General features: G+C 42.3%; 2 protein-coding genes and 1 long non-coding RNA gene across 7 annotated transcripts in view; 2 read left to right on the forward strand and 1 right to left on the reverse strand.

Annotated features, from left to right (window-relative positions):
• Positions 1-21,247, reverse strand: part of adgrv1 (adhesion G protein-coupled receptor V1) — a 170,583-nt gene that overhangs the window by 86,846 nt on the left and 62,490 nt on the right. For 3 of the 5 annotated variants that reach the window (XM_031305029.2, XM_031305027.2, XM_035996728.1), the window contains 23 exons: positions 20,325-20,590; positions 20,057-20,232; positions 18,282-18,406; positions 17,970-18,151; positions 17,627-17,773; positions 17,285-17,365; positions 16,904-17,168; positions 16,087-16,209; positions 14,292-14,514; positions 13,978-14,182; positions 13,645-13,795; positions 12,603-12,854; positions 11,688-11,890; positions 7,806-7,982; positions 7,410-7,592; positions 6,914-7,093; positions 5,943-6,107; positions 4,356-4,476; positions 3,499-3,622; positions 2,415-2,553; positions 2,067-2,252; positions 1,107-1,342; positions 367-515 (listed from right to left, as the gene is read on the reverse strand). In XM_031305029.2, the coding sequence (XP_031160889.2) occupies positions 367-515; positions 1,107-1,342; positions 2,067-2,252; positions 2,415-2,553; positions 3,499-3,622; positions 4,356-4,476; positions 5,943-6,107; positions 6,914-7,093; positions 7,410-7,592; positions 7,806-7,982; positions 11,688-11,890; positions 12,603-12,854; positions 13,645-13,795; positions 13,978-14,182; positions 14,292-14,514; positions 16,087-16,209; positions 16,904-17,168; positions 17,285-17,365; positions 17,627-17,773; positions 17,970-18,151; positions 18,282-18,406; positions 20,057-20,232; positions 20,325-20,590 (4,059 nt within the window). Of the gene's footprint in view, positions 1-366; positions 516-1,106; positions 1,343-2,066; positions 2,253-2,414; positions 2,554-3,498; positions 3,623-4,355; positions 4,477-5,942; positions 6,108-6,913; positions 7,094-7,409; positions 7,593-7,805; positions 7,983-11,687; positions 11,891-12,602; positions 12,859-13,644; positions 13,796-13,977; positions 14,183-14,291; positions 14,515-16,086; positions 16,210-16,903; positions 17,169-17,284; positions 17,366-17,626; positions 17,774-17,969; positions 18,152-18,281; positions 18,407-20,056; positions 20,233-20,324; positions 20,591-21,247 lie in introns of all 5 variants that reach the window. The other 2 variants (XM_035996730.1, XM_031305028.2) reach the window with 1 other exon arrangement.
• Positions 269-20,892, forward strand: LOC116053936. Its single transcript, XR_004105960.1, has 4 exons — positions 269-281; positions 5,663-5,674; positions 20,256-20,260; positions 20,821-20,892. It is a non-coding gene; the product is annotated as an uncharacterized LOC116053936 (long non-coding RNA).
• LOC118494141 (calponin homology domain-containing protein DDB_G0272472-like) lies at positions 9,445-10,876 on the forward strand. Its single transcript, XM_035996756.1, has one exon. The coding sequence runs from the start codon at positions 9,600-9,602 to the stop codon at positions 10,827-10,829; it is 1,230 nt and encodes a 409-aa protein (XP_035852649.1). The 5' UTR covers positions 9,445-9,599; the 3' UTR covers positions 10,830-10,876.

The raw sequence follows: 21,247 nt of genomic DNA on the forward strand, positions 1-21,247 counted from the left end.
TGACATTGTTATTTGTACATGTTGTGACTATACAAATCACAACATGTAAATAGGAACATGTTGGTGTTATTTTGTCACTTATTGGGAGCAGTAGGCTAGATGGAGCCGGTTACCTCCAGGATCTGTGCTAAGCTAGGCTAGCGGTGGGTGCTTCAGACAGAGTTACGACACGCACAGAGATGAGAAGGATATGTATGGACTTATCTAACTCTGGGGGTTATGGTGAATAAGCTAAAGTCCTAATAAGTCAGCGTGTTCCTTTAACATCTTTATATCAAATGGTGTCTGTTTCTAATTCTATTTGTGCGTTTGAACAAATCACATTTCACAAAATATATTTCAAATTGCCCTTGTTTTGACTCTTACCTGTAATGTTGACATAATCCTGCCTGAACTCCACGATGCCCTCAGCATTGTCATTCTTCAGTATGACCACAGCAAGAGAAGAGATGTTGCCCACAGCTGGAGGCTGGTCCGGCCGGAGACCCGACTCCCTCACGGTGTAGTCCACAGCACTGACCACCAGAGGGAGACACAGAATGAACAGTCACTGACATGAAATCCCATCAACACAGTATTTTGACTAAATGGAGCCTCTGTGATGCCTATTTTATGAATGACTATTACTAATCCAGCCTCGATTGCTACGTCCTTTTTTTGAACAATAACTCGCCACCAGTTAAAGCTATTATACACATTCCAACCAACAAAACTTGTTAATCTACTCCAATTTATTAAATTACCTTGTATTTTGTTTGAACTACTGCACTCGGGCAGACATTTCAGGACAATTAAAACACAGACAAAAAGACTCAGGAACAGTTGTTATCCAAAAGCCATAACTGCACTTAATGCTACCTGAGTATTAAGGATGAATTGTGCTGTGAATGTCTTTTATGTATGGTACGTTTGTGTTTTTGTGTCTTTACTTCATTTTTTTTACCATCTTCTGTGTCTTTTATTTGTTTTTATAGTGACTTTTAGACTCTCTTTTATAGTTATTTACATGTATTCACCTGTTTTGCACTTTTTGCTGATGTTTACACTGAAAGGACTGCATCCAATTTCGTTGTACGTGTACAATGACAATAAAGACTATTATTTACCTGGCATTGACTAGCTCCACTGTAGTGATGTTGAGGAAGAACATCTCCGGACCCTCTGGAAGACTGTCATCCTGGATATGCAGCGTGACTTTTTGTGAGGTCTGGCCTGGGGTAAAGAGTAGTCGTCCTGAAGCTGGAGTAAAGTCCACTCCACTGACCGCTGTGTTGCCTGAGGTCTGATAGGTCACCCACACACTGCCCAGACTGCCCAAGGAGCGATTAACTGTCACATTAACCTGCGGCGGTAAAAGAGAAAAAAACTCATATGGGTTAGGTTTGCAGTAGTCTCGCATTGCCAGACCTTCCTCCACAGCGCTGCGGAGGAGGGTCTGGCTAGTCCACACAACATTTCGGGATGGGAGAAAAACGTGTTCTGGTTTATTGGCATTTCTTCAAACCGATCACAAGTGTCTTGGGCGGTGCTAAGCGCCGGACAGAGCCACGGTGCTGCTGCAAAATAGCCTCGGGAAGGAACTTGTTTTGGTGGAACGTGTGCGTTCAAAGGTTGTTTTAGTCGTGCAACAGAAAACTCAGATTGGACAGATAGTCTAGCTAGCTGTCTGGATTTACCCTGCAGAGATCTGAGGAGCAGTTAACCATAGTCCTCAGAAATCCACCAGAGTTTAGAACGCCAACACAAAGAAAGTGGAAGGTGACGGACATGGATACAGTTTGCATACACGACCTCCTTTGTTGAGGCTCCTCCATCATATAGCTGCCACATTTGTTTAATACAGTGTGTGTGTGTGTGTGTGTGTGTGTGTGTGTGTGTGTGTGTGTGTGTGAATTTGTATGGTCGCATTTGTATGTCTTGCTAGTTTTTGTTGATTGTCTGGTGCGTATTCCTATTTCTATTCATGCTTTGTTTTAATGTGTATGCTGTTCTTAATGTATCACACTTTTGGTTTACGTGTAATGAAAGGGGCTATACAAATAAAATTGACATTTTGTTGAGCTCACCATTCCCTCCTCCTCCGACGCCATGATCTGGTTCTGGGTGAAGGAGAACAGGCCATAGGGGTTGTCGCTGGCTACCATGATAATCTTGGCATGCTTGGCTATGGGACTGATTTCCAGTCCAGAGGAGGCGGAGGTCAGAGTAAGCTGGTACTCACGGCGCTCTTCAGGAAGATCATCATCCAGGGCCTGCCATCATGAAAGATACGACAGGGACAGTTTTTTATGGAAAGCCCATAGGAAGACTTTATTATAATGCATTTTTGGTCTGCATATGTGTATTTTGCAGTGCATTGATTCATACAATATCTGGATTTGTCTGTGAACTCTACAAACTATGTTATTCAGTACCTTCAGAATAATGGCGGCCACAGACTGTCTGTCTCTCATTGTCACAGTTCCAGAGACTGCTTCAAACTCAGAGACCACAGCTGGAGTGATGTTCCAGTACACGTTGATCTCTCCAAACACACCTGGCCCTCGCACAAGGCTGGGGGTTACACACAATTATACACAAGGATTTTCAAATTACATTTTTGATTATTAAACGGACTGTAAAAAATAATGGACAAAGCTTCAGGGTCTAAAAAGTGAAGCCAATGCTGAAGTACCTTAAATTCTATCTAATTTCCAGCAGGGGGCGACTCCACTGCTTGCAAAAAGAAGTCTACAAGAAAATGAGCCTACTTCTCACTTGATTTATTACCTCAGTAAACACTTACATAATGTGTTTATGGCCTCGATACCTAGTTTGAAGTCTTCTTCAATACAGTATGATTGATGAATTTTGTAAATTATGTATATCATTTATTTTAAATGGCCAAAACCGTTATACATTCATTATATTCAATACAATACCTTCATTATGTTCAAAACGACAAATCACACACAAGGTTAGTCATAAGGTCCACAAACCAATGGGTGACGTCACTGCTGCTATGTCCACTGTTTTTTATAGTCTATGTTATTAAATGGAGGCAGTGATATTTACTGTAAAGCTCTCTCTGCTACGCCCTGCTATGCTCTGCTGTGCCCTGCTACGTCCTGTAACGCCCTGCAGTGCCCTGCTATGACATGAACTACTACAACTACTATTTCTGGTCATTGTTCCATTATCTTTATTGTGACTATTATTGCCATTGTTCATCAGACCTCCAACCGGCACCGTCAGACACCACCTACCAAGAGCCTGGGTCTGCTGAGGTTTCTTCCTAAAAGGGAGTTTTTCCTCACCACTGTCACACTAAATGCTTGCTCTTGGGGGAATTACTAGAATTGTTGGGTCTTTGTAAATTATAGAGTGTGGTCTAGACCTACTGATCTGTAACGTGTCTTGAGATAACTCCTGTTATGATTTGATACTATAAATAAAATTGAATTGAAATTGAATTGTTTGTCTTCCCAGGTTAGGGATACAGTTTGATGTTTATCTCACCTGACCACCGCACTCCCATTGTAATCTGCCTGAGGTTCTCCAATGAGGATATTTCTGGAGGACTCTTGTATTCCAATAATCCCCAAGGCGGCCTTGTCTGCCTGGATAGTGATGGTGGCCATGCCTAGAGGGGTACATGGAGAGACCAGGGTATATGATCATTGCATCAATGAAAGAAAATCCTGTAAATATATAATCAATAATATAGTGCCTCTCCTAGTTATGCTATTATAATTCTAGACTGCCGAGGAAGTTCCTTCCTTCTTATGACACGCTCTTTTCTTTTGTTTCCTTTTATGCACATCCTGTCCCAGAAGTGCTTCTTACTAACCTAGCTCTGGGGAGTGTACTCCCCGGAGTCCTTATGTTTCTTCTTCGCCCAGAACATCGCCTAGGTCTAGGGTAACACCAAGATCTGGGTCTTGGGTGCAGCTGTCGCTATGGACCTGCTACACCCTGCTACGCTCTGCGATTCCCTGCAATGTCCTGCTGCATCCTGCCGCGTCCACCCATGCTCTGCTGTGCCACGCTACATCCCGTACCGTCATAACCCCAACCGTCAGACACCGCCCACCAAGAGTCTGGGTCTGCCGAGGTTTCTTCTTAAAAGGGAGTTTTTACTCGCCACTGTCGCAATAGCCACTGCTAATGCTTGCTCTTGGGGGAACTATTGGAATTGTTGGGGCTTTATAGAGTGTGGTCTAGACCTACTCTATCTGTAAAGTGTCTCGAGATAACTCTTGTTATGATTTGATACTATAAATAAAATTGAATTGAATTGAATTGAATTAAATACTGTACATTTGTTTCAATCAACTGATGCACTGGATGTGTGAGGTTTTCTTTTATATACTGACCTTTTAAGGGGTCGATGACAGCACCACTCCCAGCAGGAAACAGCCGGACAGTGAAATGCTCATCTCCTTCCAGTGCAGTGTCAGCGAGGGCTCTAATCACAAACGTCTTCATAGAGTCAGTCTGGAAAGTATGAAAAGCATAGCAGACGTCATGAATAAAAATAATATTATAATAATAATCTTTATTGATAGAGCACTTCTTCAAAATCCACATTACAAAGTGCTTCCCACGACAGCAAAATAAAACCGACCAGTCATAAAAACATCAGGTAACCTGTAAAAACAAAAAACCGGTACAGTGTAGGTAAGAATAGTGAAAAACATTTTTTGTGTGTGTGTGTCATTTGTAGACCTTTATTTGATAGGACAGCTTAGACATTAAAGGGGAGAGAGAGGGAATGACATGCAGCAAAGGGCCGCAGGTTGGAACCGAACCTGCGACCGCTGCGTTGAGGACTGAGCCTCTGTATATGGGTGCGCGCTCTACCAGGTGAGGTGAGGTTTAATTTTCAGAGAACACCATATATTTGTTGTACTGCACATTGCTGCAGCTCCTCTTTTCACCCTGTGTGTTGAGCTCTCTGTTTTAGCTACAGAGTGAGACATCTCACTTCTGTTCCATCTTTGTTGGGAGTCGCACATGCTCAGTAGCTAGGTAAGGACTACTAGCCAGTCAGAAGCAGAGTATGAGGGCGTGCCACGCTAGCAGCTAGGCGAGCATTATAACGTGTGTTACAAAGTGACCACATTTGTCTCTGAAGTAAAGGCTGGACTACAATAGAGCTGTTTGGAGCAGTTTGTGAACAGTGTTTTCTGTTGGAGAAGTTGTAAGTTGTAAGTCCCTTTGGGGTGGACTTTGGGCTTTTTCACTTTGTTAACCTATAACGTGCACAAAAAAGATATATAACACAAGAAAGGAAAGGGAAAAAGCCAAAAAGAATAATATGAGCACTTTAAAAGAAATAAAAGACAGTTCAAGGAGATTGAAGATCAAATACAATCAGAAAAGCATCATACTTTGCAGTAGCCTAGAAATCTAGACGCACCCTAGCGGCAGCAAATGTAATTTGCAGCCAGGGTCAGTCTAGCAACTCTCTGCTGGCTTGCAAGATGGAAAAACCAAATTCTGGTCAGGCCAATCACATCGTGTATAGAGTCGGTACGCGGGCTTAAAATAAGGACGGCAGAGTTGCGACGGTTCCGCGTGAATTCCCTGCTACTTGAAAACAAAGAAGATGGCTGCTGCTGCTGGTGAACAGCGGTCTTTGGAATCAGCTTTAGCCGTGACTCTCGAATACTTAAGAGAGTTAAGCACTGAAGTCATTTTTAAAAAAGGAAGATGTGTTCGGAGTGCGTTGCTCTGGTTGGCTATGAGTGCAGAGGGAACTGGAAAAACGACTGTTTATCTCGCCCCTCGGATTGAGCCCTGTCAATGGTGAGTTCTCAGACCCAACATCTTGATGTCTGGCTTGTCAGGCTAACTTTGCAGCACATCAAGATAAAAAAAAACCCAAAAAACTTAGTATTGCTCAATATTATTATTACAATATGTGGTGGGACTGTAACACCACCCCTTTTATACTGTACCCCGGTGAAGACAAGAGTTCCATTGAAAGGTGAGAGGTCATCTTTAGCTTGGTCCTCCAGCTGCCACAGCAATGTCACTGCCCCCTCGCCGCCCGCACTGCGCAGCACTGCTAGTGTTGCCATAGCAGCAGGATCATCCACAAACTCTGGCTCGCTGACAGCAATCTAAGAGGGGATTGAGTAAGATGACTATTTGTGATATTGAAAAAGTTAAACAAATTAAAAAAAATGAATCCTACTCTGTAGAATATGCAGTTATGAATAAGTTGAGGATCACTTTCAGAGGGTGTTTAGTATGCATATGTTAGGTAAGTTTGTTTAAAAGCTGTGGTAGGTAGTTTATTTTTGGCATTGTTGGGCAAAAATTTCATAATAGTTTTTCATCATATTGTAATTCAAGTGGTATGAGAGAATCTAGATGTCTGCACCTCCCCTTGGCTGTAGTCGGGCTTTTGAAAATCTAGCCGTCACAGGAGAATTTGGTCAATCACAGGTCATTTCAGATGGTCAATAGGATTCCTATTGGCTGTTCTGCATGCATTGCCCGTGCGACAAAGATGGGAGAGGGAGCGCTGCAGAAAGAGGTCTCACTCTTTTCCAAATCCTGGTGTTGTTTTTTTTGCATTCTACCCACTGCAGCTGACAGATAATGTCTTTCTTCCAAGAAAAAATTTCACGTCTTCCAAGAAAGACGTAATACTTCCTGGTATCGCTTCATCTACTTGTAATTGCTTTTCATAACTGTTTTTTCTTCTACATCCTAATCATCCTAATTCATCTATCCGTTTTTTTTTTTCCAAATCAGAAAGTTTTAGTGGCTTTCTATTATTTTTATGATGGTATTCCTTCTTCTCTGTGTTTTTTTTCTTCTTTTTTTTTCCTTTCTTTCATTGTAAATGAGGGTCGCCACTCAATGAACTGTTGATGGAGAAAATGTCCTCATAAGTATACAGTAAGTCATTTAGACTCACCTCCAGTTTCTGAAATCCAAATTGTCCGAGAGGTGAGTCGTTGGGTGGAATGCTGATAGTTACAGAGGCCTCTTCTCCCAGTCGAGCACCGCCAATCACACGCAGTAAATTCACTCTGAACGTCTCCGAAGTCTCTACCAGTTTGTCATCCAAGATGGTGATGGCAATCGTGGCTTCTTTCTAAAAATAAGGATGGCAAAAACACAAGCTAACACTCTGGAAGCTGTATGCAATAACCTGTGGACAGCTTCACATCATGGCTTGATGTAATATAAAAGGCAGGTTAAAGCTACTGTATAGTGCGTCGTTTCTGCCACCCTCATGAGCAATTCTAAGTAACGACAACAAAGCTGTTGGCATGATACAAGCCTTCCGTGACTGCATACTTAATTTTAATATTTTTCAATGAAAAATCAATCAGTCAAAATAATCCCCATTAGATATTTTTCTCAAATCATGCAGGCCTATTTCAAATAAGGACAATTTATCCATTCACCTGCCCATCTTGAAAGGTGATGTTCCCAGATGTAGGGCTGAAATCGTTAAGCTCAGCAGTGATTGGCTGAGCCTCCCAGTAGATGACCAGTCTTCCAGTTGTACCAGCGAGTCGCACAACTGACAGAAGGAGGATGTTGTTTGGTGGTGGTATCTCAAATGCCAGCACGCTTCCAGTGATGTCCTATATAGCAGATATTTAGAAATTATTAGGGTTTAATATTATTGTAAGTTAAATATCTGTTTAGTTTTTTTGTCACTATTGCATCAGTTGAAAGTTATTTAAAATAAAGCTCTCTAGGTACCAAGCCAGAGGTTTGCAAACTGCATTCAAAATACATAAATTCTTATATCACCCTTAAGATTGCATCGCTATATCACAGAGCCATGTGCTCACCTTAGAAACATTGAACTGCAGAATGCCTCGAGGGTCATCATTCTCCTGGATGGTGACCTCTGCTACTTCCATACCCGGCCTCTTCACACTGGGCTGCCCCGCTCCCGCTGAACCTTGAATTAGCTGCACACTGGTGATATTTACCAGGAAACTCTCTGCCAGCTCTGGGATGTCATCCTTAGAAACACACACATGGACATATACACTTAATAATGGAAAAAAAAAATCTTAGATGTTCTCGCTCTATCTTACAAATGTATTCGTAATTTATACTGCAAGGGTGAGAAAGAATGAGAGAAGACAGGTAAGAGAAGCAGTGGTGTAATGTAACTATGTATGTGACTATATGTAACTTTTTTATGTTTCTAAAGATCTATAATTTTTCATACAATGGTCTTAAATGACCTGTTACAGCAAACGAGACTATAACAGTGAAAAGTACACTATTTTTATATAGTTTTTAGTAAGGAATCTGCCCAGGTCCGATTTTTCCCGCAAAGTCACAGAATGATTTATGGCAGGTAGATGGCGCTACAGTAACACATTCTGATGGGTCAAAAGTAAGCAGGAGGTTTCTTTATATAGGCCTAATTGTATTTTAATGTTATTTTAGAAGTTATCTGCTGTAGTTATGGCTGATACCTGGGCTGGACCATCACAGGAAAGAAGGAAATTAAACGAAGAACAACTAAAAGATAAAAGGGAAAGTGGACGTAGTTTATAATACTAATACTAAAATAGTATGTTTTATAATACCTTAAACTACCCAACAATATATAGGCCTACAAGTACATCTGAAATGATTAGCCAATTAAACACTTAGTTGATTGACAGAACTGTTTTGATCGTTTCTGCATTGAGTAAATTTACTTTTGATACTTTAAGTACATTTTCCTGATGATAGTCACATACTTTTACTTAAGTAACATTTCCAATGCAGGAATTTTACATGTAACAGAGTATTTTTACAGTGTGGTACTAGTACTTTTACTCAATTAAAGGATCTGAATACTTCTTCCACCACTGAAAAAAGGTAGTTTTTTTATGACAACAAGGGCACAGACTGTTGCCTTGCAACGGAATTCAATTGAAAAGGTCTATAGGACTTTATTCATAGTTTTTACTGTAAAATAAATGCATTGTTGTGTTTAATAACCCTAAGTGAACTTCATATCAAATGCCATGTTGGGTTATATACTTCTATTTTGCTGTTTTTTCAGTCTGGAGAAGTCATGTCACCATAGATATACACACACAAAGATCCCAGTTTTAAATATCTGTACATATTTATGTCTAATGTCAAATTTTACTGTCTTTACATTTTTATTAGAATATACTTTTTGTTTCATATTGCTTAATAACCATACAAATAAGATTTATAAAATGATATAAACCCATCCTAATATTGTGTTAATGTACATACAGTATAACTGTTTATTGTGTTTTGTCTGATGCTTTGGCAACATTGTTATTGAAACATTCATGCCAATAAAGCCCCTTGAATTGAGTTGATAAGAAACATGTTCTGTATATGATCTATGGTCATCACATTCTGGAACGTGTCATGCAGTTTGACATCACACAGTGTGACCCATTCTAAACCTTTGATGGAATTCTATGGTTCTGTTTAGAATACAACCCTGGGCGCTTACAGGCAGTTAACAGTCTGAACTCAGTAACAACGCATCTCTTTGTGTGACACAGTTCAAAATACTACCGTACTACAACGATAGAGCAATACTACTCTACACTGCAATACTCCGCTATCGCAACAAATACTTTTGTTCAGCGATCATGGCAACAATGCCGGCGACAGTCGTCTGCCCAACTCCCAGCGTACAGCTCAAGGACCTGAAAAAAGACCAACTGGAAACTGAAGAACTAATCAACCAGCTGATCTCCCAAAATGCTGGCCTTGAGGAAGAAAAAAAGAAAATCCTGACGGCTCTACGTTCAGAGAGAACCATAAGAAAAAATGCCGAAAAGGAGAGTAAAATCAAGGTGAAGGAGAGAAATGAAGAGATTCACTCTCTCCGAGAAAGCTTGAAGGCACAGAAGAACAGCTCCCTGTCAGCCAAACTCCACTGGAGTGGTGAGTTCAACCGGGTCGTCGGGCTCTTGAAACAAGAGCAAGAGAGGAACAGAGAGACCCAGGAGAAGAAGATTAATGGTATATTATCAAACCAGAATTTGATGGACAAGGTCGCAAAGCTCCAAACTCTGGCAGAGGACAATGACAGGAAGTGGAGACATATCGTCCAAGAAAAGGATGACCTGATCAACATAATAACGGAGGAAAAGACAGCTCTAGAAGTAAAGTATTTGGAGAGCGAAGCCAAGCTCATGGAGAAGGAAAGGCAGATCATCCAGAGGGAGGCAGAGTTTGAAACAAAACTCGCCACTCTGGAAGACCAAATGACGTGTGAGCTCGCTGCTAAAGAGGAGAGCTTTGAGAAACGGCATGAGCTGGAAAGAGAGAGCAGAGAGATGGAGTGGAACAACAAAGAGAGCCAAATAGAGAACGAAATCAAGCTCTTAAAAGAGAAAATCTCTGCTCTTCAGGTACAAAACCACTGCCTCCAAGAGTTTGAAAAGATGAGCAGAAGGATGGAGAATGAGTGGATTAACAAAGAGAGCCAAATAGAGAACGAAATCAAGCTCCTAAAAGCGCAAAACTCTGAACTTCAGGTCAATCTTCTTAGCCTGCAGGAGCTGGCTCAAAAAACTGACAAGGAGAAGGCCAGAATGAAAAAGGAGGAAAAGAAGGCCAAGAAGGCGGCAGAAAAGAGGGTGAAAAAGGAGAGGAAAGAGAAGGAGGAGCGAGAGAATAAACAGAAGGAGGAAAATAGGAAGCAAGAGAAGGAAGAATTGAAAAGACAGAAGAAGGAAAAAGAGGAGATGGAGAAAAAAGTCAAGAAAGGGAGGAAGGAGCAGGTGAAGAGAGAGAAGGAGGGATTGAAAAGACAGAAGAAAGAAAAGGAGGCGAGAGCGACGGAAGAGGAGCAGGAGAAGAGAGAGGATTAACATCATCAACCTTTCTCTCCTCCACTTCCCCCCCCCCCCTCCAAAACTGGGTGATCCGGTCCACTCCCTCCAAAAACTGGGTGATCCGGTCCACTCCCCCCCCCCCTCCAAAACTGGGTGATCCGGTTACCTGCCACTTTTCAAAAACTTGCAGGTTAAAATTTTAAATTAGTGTTGGTGTATTCCGGGTGATCCGGTTTTACTGCCACATTTCAATTATTAAAATATATTTTTTTAAATAAATCTCTTACCTGTGCATTTGTCTTTTTAAATGGGTTCAATAAAACACACATCTACTGTGAAAACCTGACCGCAAATGTTTCACATATTTACCTTTTTTCATTGAACTGAAGATGATCTTTCATTTTCACCTTAACACAATACGAAGTGATTCTGGAGTCTAAGGGCACGTTCACACCTTTTGACGTTTAACAGTCTGTGGTTCGCACCTTTAATTCTGTAGACTCGCTGAGATTCGGGTTTGTAGTTGTAACATTGTTGCATTTTTCACATGTTCATTTAGCGCTCACGCTGCACTTTGTCAAGTGCACCAAACATTGGAATCAAATGGTCGCTGGTCTATTAGACAGAATATCCGAGTGAAACTCGCTGACACTTTGCTTTAGTGTTTCTAATATTTTAGAAGAATGCGAACAATAAGCAGCTGACAAGACAGCGAGTAAAGAGAAGGTTATGGATTTTAAAGTTATCCCTTAAATCATATATAAGTTGAAATTGCAAGCTAGTAAATGCATTGCTTTTTGGTTCAGTTCCTAACATTAGTGCTATTCCTAATATATTCTTCTTTACTCAAGTATATTTAATAAACGTCTCTATTATTCAGCACTCTCTCCTTACCGGTAGGATTGTAACAGTGACAAGGGCCACTGTAGCACCGTTTATCATGACGATGGTGTTGTCTCTGGGGGTGTAGTCCTGTCCTGCAGTAGCCTGGTTGGGTGGGGGCAGGTACAGGGCCGGCCTGGTCTGGTAATGGATTTCCACCTCACCTGCAGAGCCCTGCTCCCTCACTATAGAGAGAGTCACATTGACTGGAACCCCTGTGGGTCGGGAGAAAAGGGCAATTACATAAACCAATGTTAAAACACAGCATATAAATCATATTTCCCAGACCTGTCATGTCACGGAAGATGGCAATAATATTCTAAATCAGTAAAAATCCCATAAAGTTAAGTTAAATAATATTTGAAGGACAGTATGAAGGTATGTTACTCTAATACTTTTTAATACTTTTTGGGCTGGCGTCCAATACACAGATTAAGACAAATTCTAAATTACTTCACATCCTGGAAATCACTGCAGATCTCTTTTACAGTAAATCTCAAAGTGTGATTACTGTAATAGCTACTTAGAAAACCTCATCCAAAAAAAAAAAGAATGATGTGGCCAGGATAGCTCAGTTGGTAGAGCAGGCGCACATAGGCAGAGGTTTATGCCTCGACGTAGAAGGTCCAGGGTTCGAGTCCGACATGCATGTCTCCCCCCTCTCTCTCCCCCTTTCACAACTTTCCTATCCATTAAAGGCGGAAATGCCCAAAAAATAATCTTAAAAAAAGAATGATTGGTAGTCAGCAAACAACTTACAGCACCTGTTTCTGGAACAAAGAGAAACCCAAAATTGAGGGATACATTTGAAAAGGTTAGACATAATAATAAACTAATTAGAGTAAATAAGACTCCTCTGCACTGTGTTGCATTAAAAACACACATCGCTCATTTATTTATTTCTTGCGACATAAATCCCACTCTTACTCTGTGGTTCTTGTGTTAGTGTAAACTGGGAGTCCAGATGCCATCCAATCACCCCGTAGGGAGAACCATTTGGTAGGATGGTGAGTAGAGCTTGTGCCCGCTGCTTGTCAATGACTGCAGCCTGTCGAAGGTCCTGCAGCCCCACGGTGGTGACATCCATGAGGGCGATGGTGACGCTCTCTCTCAGCTCTGGGACGCCATCCGCTATCACAGTCAGTGAGATGATGGCCACCGACTGGCCCTCTGAAAACGCTACCTACGATATCAAAACAAAATGTAACTTGCTTCCGCAAAAATTTTATGTTGCTTCCACAAATTTGTGACATTGATACATTATAATTCAGAGATGTTGCAATACCATTTTTTCCTTAGCGATACACCGATTTTTTTTTAATTACTTTCTGTATTATCTTGTTTGGCAGTCAGTCACTACAGAAAAATAACAAATAAACTATGTTAAAGGTCCAGTGTGTAACGTGTTTAGTTGTTCATTATCAAAATCTGTGTTGCCCGTTCACAATCTTGTCCTTTTTTATGAATATTTACCACCACCATCAATTCCAAGTATTCCTTTTGGCTTGAAATTTTACATTTGCATTTGCATGAACTGGGGTAGACGCTCCATATTCATACGCCATCTTGAAAGTCTTCTTCTTCGCCCAGAAAAATTAAAAGGATATTGAAAAGAGCAAGAGACTGGCTTTTTGAAGCATGAAGGCTACCATAGATGTAATACGTACTTTGAACTGCGTGGTGCGAGAGAGTTGATTGCGATATATGATCTCAATGCTAGATGGGAGAGATTCCTACACATTGGACCTTTAAAGTAGATTTTCTTCATGGATAAATTACGTAGCATTGGTGCATAGACTCGCATACTCGCCGATACCAGCATCTTAGGCAGTATCGGAGGCATTTCAGATACTATCGGAACAACTCTATTATAATTTTGCAATTATTTATTTTGGTAAGCATTTCATTTTCAAACATGTTTATTGCATACAGTAATGTGTCTAAAGTATGATAGGAGGGTAAGGCTCACTCACCACTCCTGAAGTGGGGAAAATGTCTGCCAGACTGCCATTGGCAGCCCAGTGAACAGTCAGTCTGCCAAAAGTCCCTCTTTTCCTCTCCACACTGAGAGAAATCTGATTATTTTGCTCCAGCTCCTCTACCTCCACAGATAGAGAATTCTGCAGAGAGGCAATGACAATATATATTTCCATATTGCAATAGCTTGTGGTAATAAAAAATACCCCTTGAGATTATTCTGATATGGTCTAAGTGCATTGAGGTTTAACAAAATGGCAACATGACGACTACTTAACATGACAGATGCATAAGCTGCCTAATATCAAAATGTTTATCTGCTTACCTGAGCAAAGCCGATGACTCCATGGGCATCATCGTTGGTTGGGACAATGACAGTCACCTGACCACCAAATCCAATCTCAGCCCCGCCCTTTGGATTCTTCAGGCTGACCTGGAAGTGCTCCTGCTCCTCAGGAATGTCATCATCTAATATGTTCACTGCTATTTCAAACTGGCTGTCACCTGGTGCAAAGTGCAACTGCCCAAAACTGAAATTTAGGGGAAATAAAGAAAACACAACATGCATTATTTAACTTTCATGGTTTGGTTTTCTGGGGGAAAAAATAGCCTATATACTGTAAAAACACATGTGGGTACCTGGGTATGAAATCAGATTGATTGGAGACAGAAGTGAGTTCATAAATAGTTGAGCTATTCTCCTCAGTAGAAGCCAAGAGGGTTTTGGTGGTGTTGAGGGACGGGACCACGAGAGACAGGAAGCTAATGGCTGGACGGGCCCTCAGGATCATGGCGAGCAGGTTGACATCAGACCTCCAGGAGTAGAGTGATGAGCCATTTCTTCCAGCTAGCAGGACATAACCTATGAGGAAGAAATATATCTAATCAGGGTTTCTGGTTAATTGAAGTTCTCCAACTGCTATCCAGGGTCAGCTCGCTCCGTTAGTGGTGAAGGAGTTGACTAAGGCTAACGCTAGCGATGGTAAGCCGATAGTTGTTGTTGTCTCCCCTCTTGTTAGCCTGGTCCTATCAGACAGTACGTAGGAGGGCGGAGCCAGGCTACCAGAGTGGCTCTGGGCAGATCCAATAGTTTTAAACTTCAACAGAGTACCCGTCTTCAAGGAAGTTAACACTTGTCAATGGAGAGTGGCCAGACTCTCTGTACAAATGAAATGTACCAGAGTCTGGTAGGACCAGGCTAACTTTAACCAGCTCTGACTGGGGGATCCCGAGGCGTTCCCAGGCCAGGGTAGAGATAAAGGTTGCATCTCATAACCGTTAAATTTCCTCCTCGACTCCTCCACTTGCCTCCCTTCCTCACGTCTTAGTCCCTCCCACTGAGGAAGCACGGGAGGGACACGCATGGGAGGAAAGAGGTGTAGAGCAAATGGGTTTTAGAGGGATGAGACGTCCTTTCCTCTGAAGCGTCACATGAATTTGTCAGCTGTATGGGGGGGAGTTAGAAACTCCTTCAGCTGCACGGCTTCAGGCAAGGCAGCCTGTATCCTCGCCTATAGCTCCTCCGTGATCCCTCCCCGATGCTCGCTCCTCGGGGCAGAAATAAGAGCTTTGAGACGGCCTTCACCGAGGAGGGACAGAACAACTCCCGGTTCAGCTGAGGAGCTATCAAATAAGGGTAATAAGATGCAGCTATAATCCCTCCACCTAGTGTTGGGTGTTCCCCGATGCCTCCTCCCAGCTGGACGTGGCTGGAACACCTCCCTGGGGAGGCGCCCAGGGGGCATCCTTACCAGATGCCCGAACCACCTCAGCTGGCTTGTTTCAACACAAAGGAGCAGCGGCTCTACTTCAGAGTTTCTCACGGATAACTTTTTCATTTGTAATCGGAGGTTGGATTTTCCGAGGTCAAAGTCGGAAACAAGCCCCCTGAACTCGGATTTCCGAGTTGGGAAGTCGAACAACCTCGCAGTACCCCGAGCTCAAAATCCAAAATGGCTGCCCCGTGCATCGACAGTAGTGAAAGCTGTAGTAACATACAGTTATTAGCACTTGTGTCTTATTTGTGTCTCACTAAGTCATTCGTACACACAGTCCTGTCCAACTTCTATCTGTGGACATGTTGCTATAGTGTCTGTATGCACAAAGAACTGCGTAATGCGTTGTTATCTACTGGTATTGCTAACAATGGCTAACCTGGCTAGAGCTAACCCCACAATGGAAATCCGACTTGTAAATGGAACGCATTCAACTCGGGTGTGACGTCGTTCCTAGCTCCGGCTTCCGAGTTCCGAGGTAAATGGGACGGACTATGAGCTTCTCACCCTATCTCGAAGGGAGATGCCAGCCACCCTCCTGAGAAACCCCATTTTGCAGGTACAAGCGTTCACTAGATTTTAAAAGTACAAATGCAACTGAATAAGAAAGGACAAAAGCTACCTTTACAAACAAAACAGTTTAGGACATTTGTGCTTACTGATCCCAGAAGCAGCAGTGAAGGGGTGAACAGAGGTGAGGCCTGGGTGAGGAATGGACTGATAAAGCTGTGGTGAAGGCTGCCCTGAGCGCCACTGGAACACCTCGCAGGATGGAGAGAGACCTGGAGAAAGACACAGGAATGCACAGAAACACACACTGATTTACATTCTTTGTAAGCATGCTGTAATAGCACGTTTGTGTAAAGTGAAGGACTGCTTTGACAGACACACCCAAGACTGAAAAAATTACAACCTCTGAGTCTCGCTGTGGCTCTGCTCTGCTCCACACTGAGGCCTTTCCCGTAAACCCACAACAGGTCTGAATCGAGGAAAACTCACCACTTTTGCAGACTCAGAGGGATTATCTCTCATCAAAATATACAGAGCGTAGTATAAATATATGATCTGGCCTGCGTTGTGAATTTTGTCTGTCGCGGACTGATTGTTTCTGTGTGCCTTCTAAAGTATCACGGATTTGTTTGTGCAATCCAAAATAACATCTAACCGCCGTGAAATCCACTACAGGTACACTGAGAGTACAACCACAGAAAATAGCATCTCATTATTGCAAAAACCATCATGTGAGCATACTGTAGACTAAGTGCACTTGCCTCCAATTTTAAGCCACTTTTAAATGTAATTTATCCACCACAGTCCTTTCAACAACAAAAAAACTGGCTCATACATCTTACATTTACTGAATTTGTTTAAGACATACGTTCAAAAACAAAGAGATTGACAGTAGGTATTTACATGTGAAAAATAAACATAAGAGCATACATTTATATTATATGACGTCAAAGCAAGACAGGTTACCTTCGATAACAACCAACAGGAGAGTGTCCTCCGCTCTCGTGTTGATAGTCTCCACCCGAATGGCTCTGCCGGTGAGTTGGACAGGCTGTGGATTCTGAAATCTTCCATTGGTCCATTGAAGCAGAAGGCAGCTGACATTCTGTCTGTCTATGCACGCTAACAGGTGGGGAACAGCTGCACGAGCGAACGGAGTTACACTGAGGATGCCCTTTTCGAAGTCAAGAGTCTGGTGGAGGGCGAAGGAGCGCCCAGTCCAAACAAAAATCTGTAGCGTGAAAGAAACAGAATAACAAAACATTGAGTTCCTCCAACGAGGAGGATCGGATGATGCGTTTAATGACGTAACTGAAAACGATTAAAGATCTGTCTAAACAGCCTCACCTGGCTTGATGCTATAAGATAATCTCTGCCATCAGTAGAGAAGTGTTTCACATCCAGAGCTTCAACACCTACGGTTTGTTCCTAAAGACGTCAGAATGAATCAGAAAAGGATTTATTACCAAGTAAGTAACTCTTACAAGGAATCTCCCTTGGTGGATGGTGCATACATAAAGGAAACAAACAATAAATGTAAAAGAAACAATAAAATAAATAAACAAATATATACAGTATAACTGCTTAACAATAACAAAAAAAGGCCAATACTGCAAGACAATACTACAGTGTTAAAGTTAAGTACAAAGTGTGATTGTAATGTTGTACCACGATTGGGTTTGTACTTACCAATGTGATGTTGAGGTCCATCTGCACTTTGAAGATGCTGAGGTTGGCAGCAGGGGAGAAGGGGGGGCCACTGTGTGTAATGACTACGTAGGTAGAGCCATTCATTGCAAACCCCACACAAGAGCTTGGGTCCTGAATCCTAACAGACTGTGATCACCAAAAGAGAGAGAGAGAGAGAGAGAGAGAGAGAGAGAGAGAGAGATGTACGCTAACAATGTCATTTACATAAATTAGCTTGGGGTTCACTGATCATTCAATTCATACAGATTCTTACTCTCAAGTATGTGTGTTTACAGTAGGTACTTCATGTGCTTGTTGAGGGACAGTGCTGTTGTTGGCCTACCTTTACAGGCACAAAAGCACCCTGCCACTGATAAAGAGTGGCCAAGGTGTTGGAGGATCCAACAATGGGCCTCCTATCCAGCCTCACAGCCAGGAAGGAAGGCCCCTTGGGAAGAGAGCACCAAGAAGAGGTTGGCTTGCCCTCAAAGCTCTGGTACACCCCCATCACTGGAAGGTGACCCTCTTGAAGAAAAAAAAAAGAAAGGAATCATAATTGCATTGCTTATTGGACGTAAAGGGGGATTTAAGAAACATTAAAAGAAAAGAGGAGTGTTTATGACATATACACATGATATATATTTATTGGTCTCACCAGAGGCAGTAGCTGTTTTAGACTGGGTCTCCCATTCCACACTGACAGCTGACTCCAGACCATTACTGCGAGACACGGTGAGGAAGACTGCTCTGCCTTCATCAGCAACCACTTCTGTGTTAGTTCTGTACAGAAAACACACATTGAATATGACTAAGTTTTCACATTTTTACAGCTACATGTCGGATGACATTATATCCAGTGTTTTCCCTAGGTTTGTGGAAGACTAAAGCGTGATTTATTATTCTGCGTTAAATCTTCTACACCGTGGCTACATACGTTGGTACGTGGAGACACGGACCCTACGCCGGACCCTACGCTGTAGCCTGACATGCACCTCTCGAAAAATGTAACTACACGTCGTTTGGCCGTGGCTTGGTAGCGTTGCATTTCCCCCGACTCATTTCCTGGTTCTCCTTCTCCATAAACAACATGAAATCAAGGAGAGGGTTAACTTCTCCTGCTCCAGATTTCCCACCGTGGTCAGAAAGAACAGGGGAGACACTTTGTTTCTCTCACTATGACTCTAGAGTCGGTAGTCGCTCCGAAGCGGATCACTGTCACTTTCTCACTCGCTCCACCACACACACACACACACACACACACACACACACACACACACACACACACACACGTCGGCCCTGCTGAGATCGACACACACACCAACGCACAAGTATAAACTTCAGGCCACTTACGTAGGCTACGGCGAAAGCTCTGCGTGGAGCCTCCGCAGGACCATAAATCACGCTTAACTGCACGTCTTTGGCGTGGGATTTAGGGGTCCCCCTCTTATAAAAAGTGATATTTTTCAATGAAATAAATATGCAACTTCTCATCATTATGGACCATTATTATTACCATATCTGTGTCTACAAAAGCTTAAAGAGAAACCGTGTTAAAGAAGTACACTGGGGACCAACTACAAAGTAATTTAGTTAGTTTGGATGCACACATTGATTTTACATTCATTCGGCTTAGGTAGTGCCCAAAATGGCTTGGGTGCTGTGACTAAGCCTTATAATGGTAGGGGAAACCATGTTTAGAGCAAGTGTATATGATATTTTAAGTTTCAGATCCTTTGGTACAACTGTATTGACTCGATGTCGTTGTAAATGAGGGTCGCCCCTTAAAAGGATGGTTTGGAGTAATTTCACCCTAGGGTCCTTTGCACCATGACCTCGAGCCAAACACCCCCCCAGAAGCTTTTTTCCCTTGGTCTAACATTGGGCGAGTTAGTGCTATCAGCTGACTGGCTTAGCGCAGGCGCTAAATAGAACCAAAGGTGTATCTCGTAAATTACCCCACTAATAATGCCCGGAATGGTACCAAACTTCTACCGTAGTACAAATAGGTTCTGTACTCATAAAATGAGGCATTGGAAAGTTTGTAAGTATACAAGGAGTTTATTTAAATAACACTTGCCTGACGGCTTCTACTCTCTGCTGCTACCGCTACAGGCAGTACGGACCATCTACAAACTACAACACCGAAAAGAGATACAACAAAAATATTTATTAATTTAATGATTAAATAAGGTAGTGTCTCCAAACTTACCTCAATTATAACTTGTCTCCTGCTAGTTGTACTACAGCACTTACTTTTAAAAAACAAGTTAAATTAATAAATATTTTTGTTGTATCTGTTTTCGGTGTTGTAGTTTGTAGACGGTGTTTGGCTCGAGGTCATGGTGCAAAGGACCCTAGGGTGAAACTACTCCGAACCATCCCTTTGATGATCTCTCGAGTATAAATAAAGGTTGAATGAATATTGAGAACCTGTTGATAGTAGGTACGATGCGAAACAAGCCAGAAGGAGCCAAGTTCTCCAGGACGGTGATGAGAGTTCGCAGTTGGTCACCCATCCGTGCGCCTCCTGTTGGGCTGGACAGGGTCACTGTGAAGGTTTCATTGGCTTCAGGCTCAGCATCCAGTACTGCCCAGATCTCTAGCATCTGAAATATTATACAATATACAGGTTTGGTCATGTACTGTATGAGTTGTTGAATTTCTGTAAAGCCGGTAAAAAAAATCTACTTTCCCTCACCTTAAATCGGACTCCGTCCTCTAGCACCACAAACCCCTGTGCTGGCCTCAAATCGCCCTCTGCTAGACTGCCGTTGGCGTCAGTAATGGTAAACTGAACAGTTACGGTGCCAAATGTGCCTTTCTCAGGGTTCCGAACCACGTACAGGGTGGCCACACTCTCACTCAGCCCAGACACAGACGTGGGCTCCTTCAGTAAGAAATGCTTGCTGGTGTTAAAGGAAATGACACCGTGTCCGTCGTCACTGGCCAGGATATTCACGGTGGCTGTAAGAAAAACAAAAAGATGTAGTTTAGGAAAATAATATCATAGTTACGTACAAAATCTTGTATCATTGTGTATGAGGATTTCATGTTCCATTGTAATGCTATGGTTAACAGTTTCATTTACCTTGCCCATTTATACAGAAGAGGAATATAACTGTTCACTAAAACAATGTATGATTTAAAAAAACTCCAACAAATCCTCTAAAACCTGCCAGCCAATTAGAAAGAAGTATTTGCTATGGAGACAGAGCACAACATCGTCATACTCTGAAAGCCACGCCCACCGGAGGGGAAAACAATCAGCGGTGGGGGCGGGACTTAAATGTGCTCTGTTTCTATGGCCATGGTATGAGACCTCTTTTATCTGACATGTTGTTCATTTATTTTACTCCTAACTCTCTTAGCCGAAATCTCTCTGCATTCAGAGAGGGGCCGTGATCTGATGGAGGGAAGCGATCTGAACTACTACTTCAACTGGATCAAAAGCCAACAAAGAAGTATTTGCTATGGAGGTTATCAGGCTCAGCATCCAGTACTGCCCAGATCTCTAGCATCTGAATCACAGTTATCTATTGTTTATTTCAACTGAATGTGTCACTCTCTTATGCTGTTTTACTTTGACGTTTCAGAAATTCTATTCTAGTCTATTCTGCCCTC

This window comes from Sander lucioperca, chromosome 2, assembly GCF_008315115.2.
Source record: "Sander lucioperca isolate FBNREF2018 chromosome 2, SLUC_FBN_1.2, whole genome shotgun sequence".
Taxonomy (NCBI): Eukaryota; Metazoa; Chordata; class Actinopteri; order Perciformes; family Percidae; genus Sander; species Sander lucioperca.

What these genes read in the sequence shown, in the direction of transcription:
- LOC118494141 (XM_035996756.1), top strand. Translation starts at nt 9,600, where the DNA reads ATGGCAACAATGCCGGCGACAGTCGTCTGCCCAACTCCCAGCGTACAG.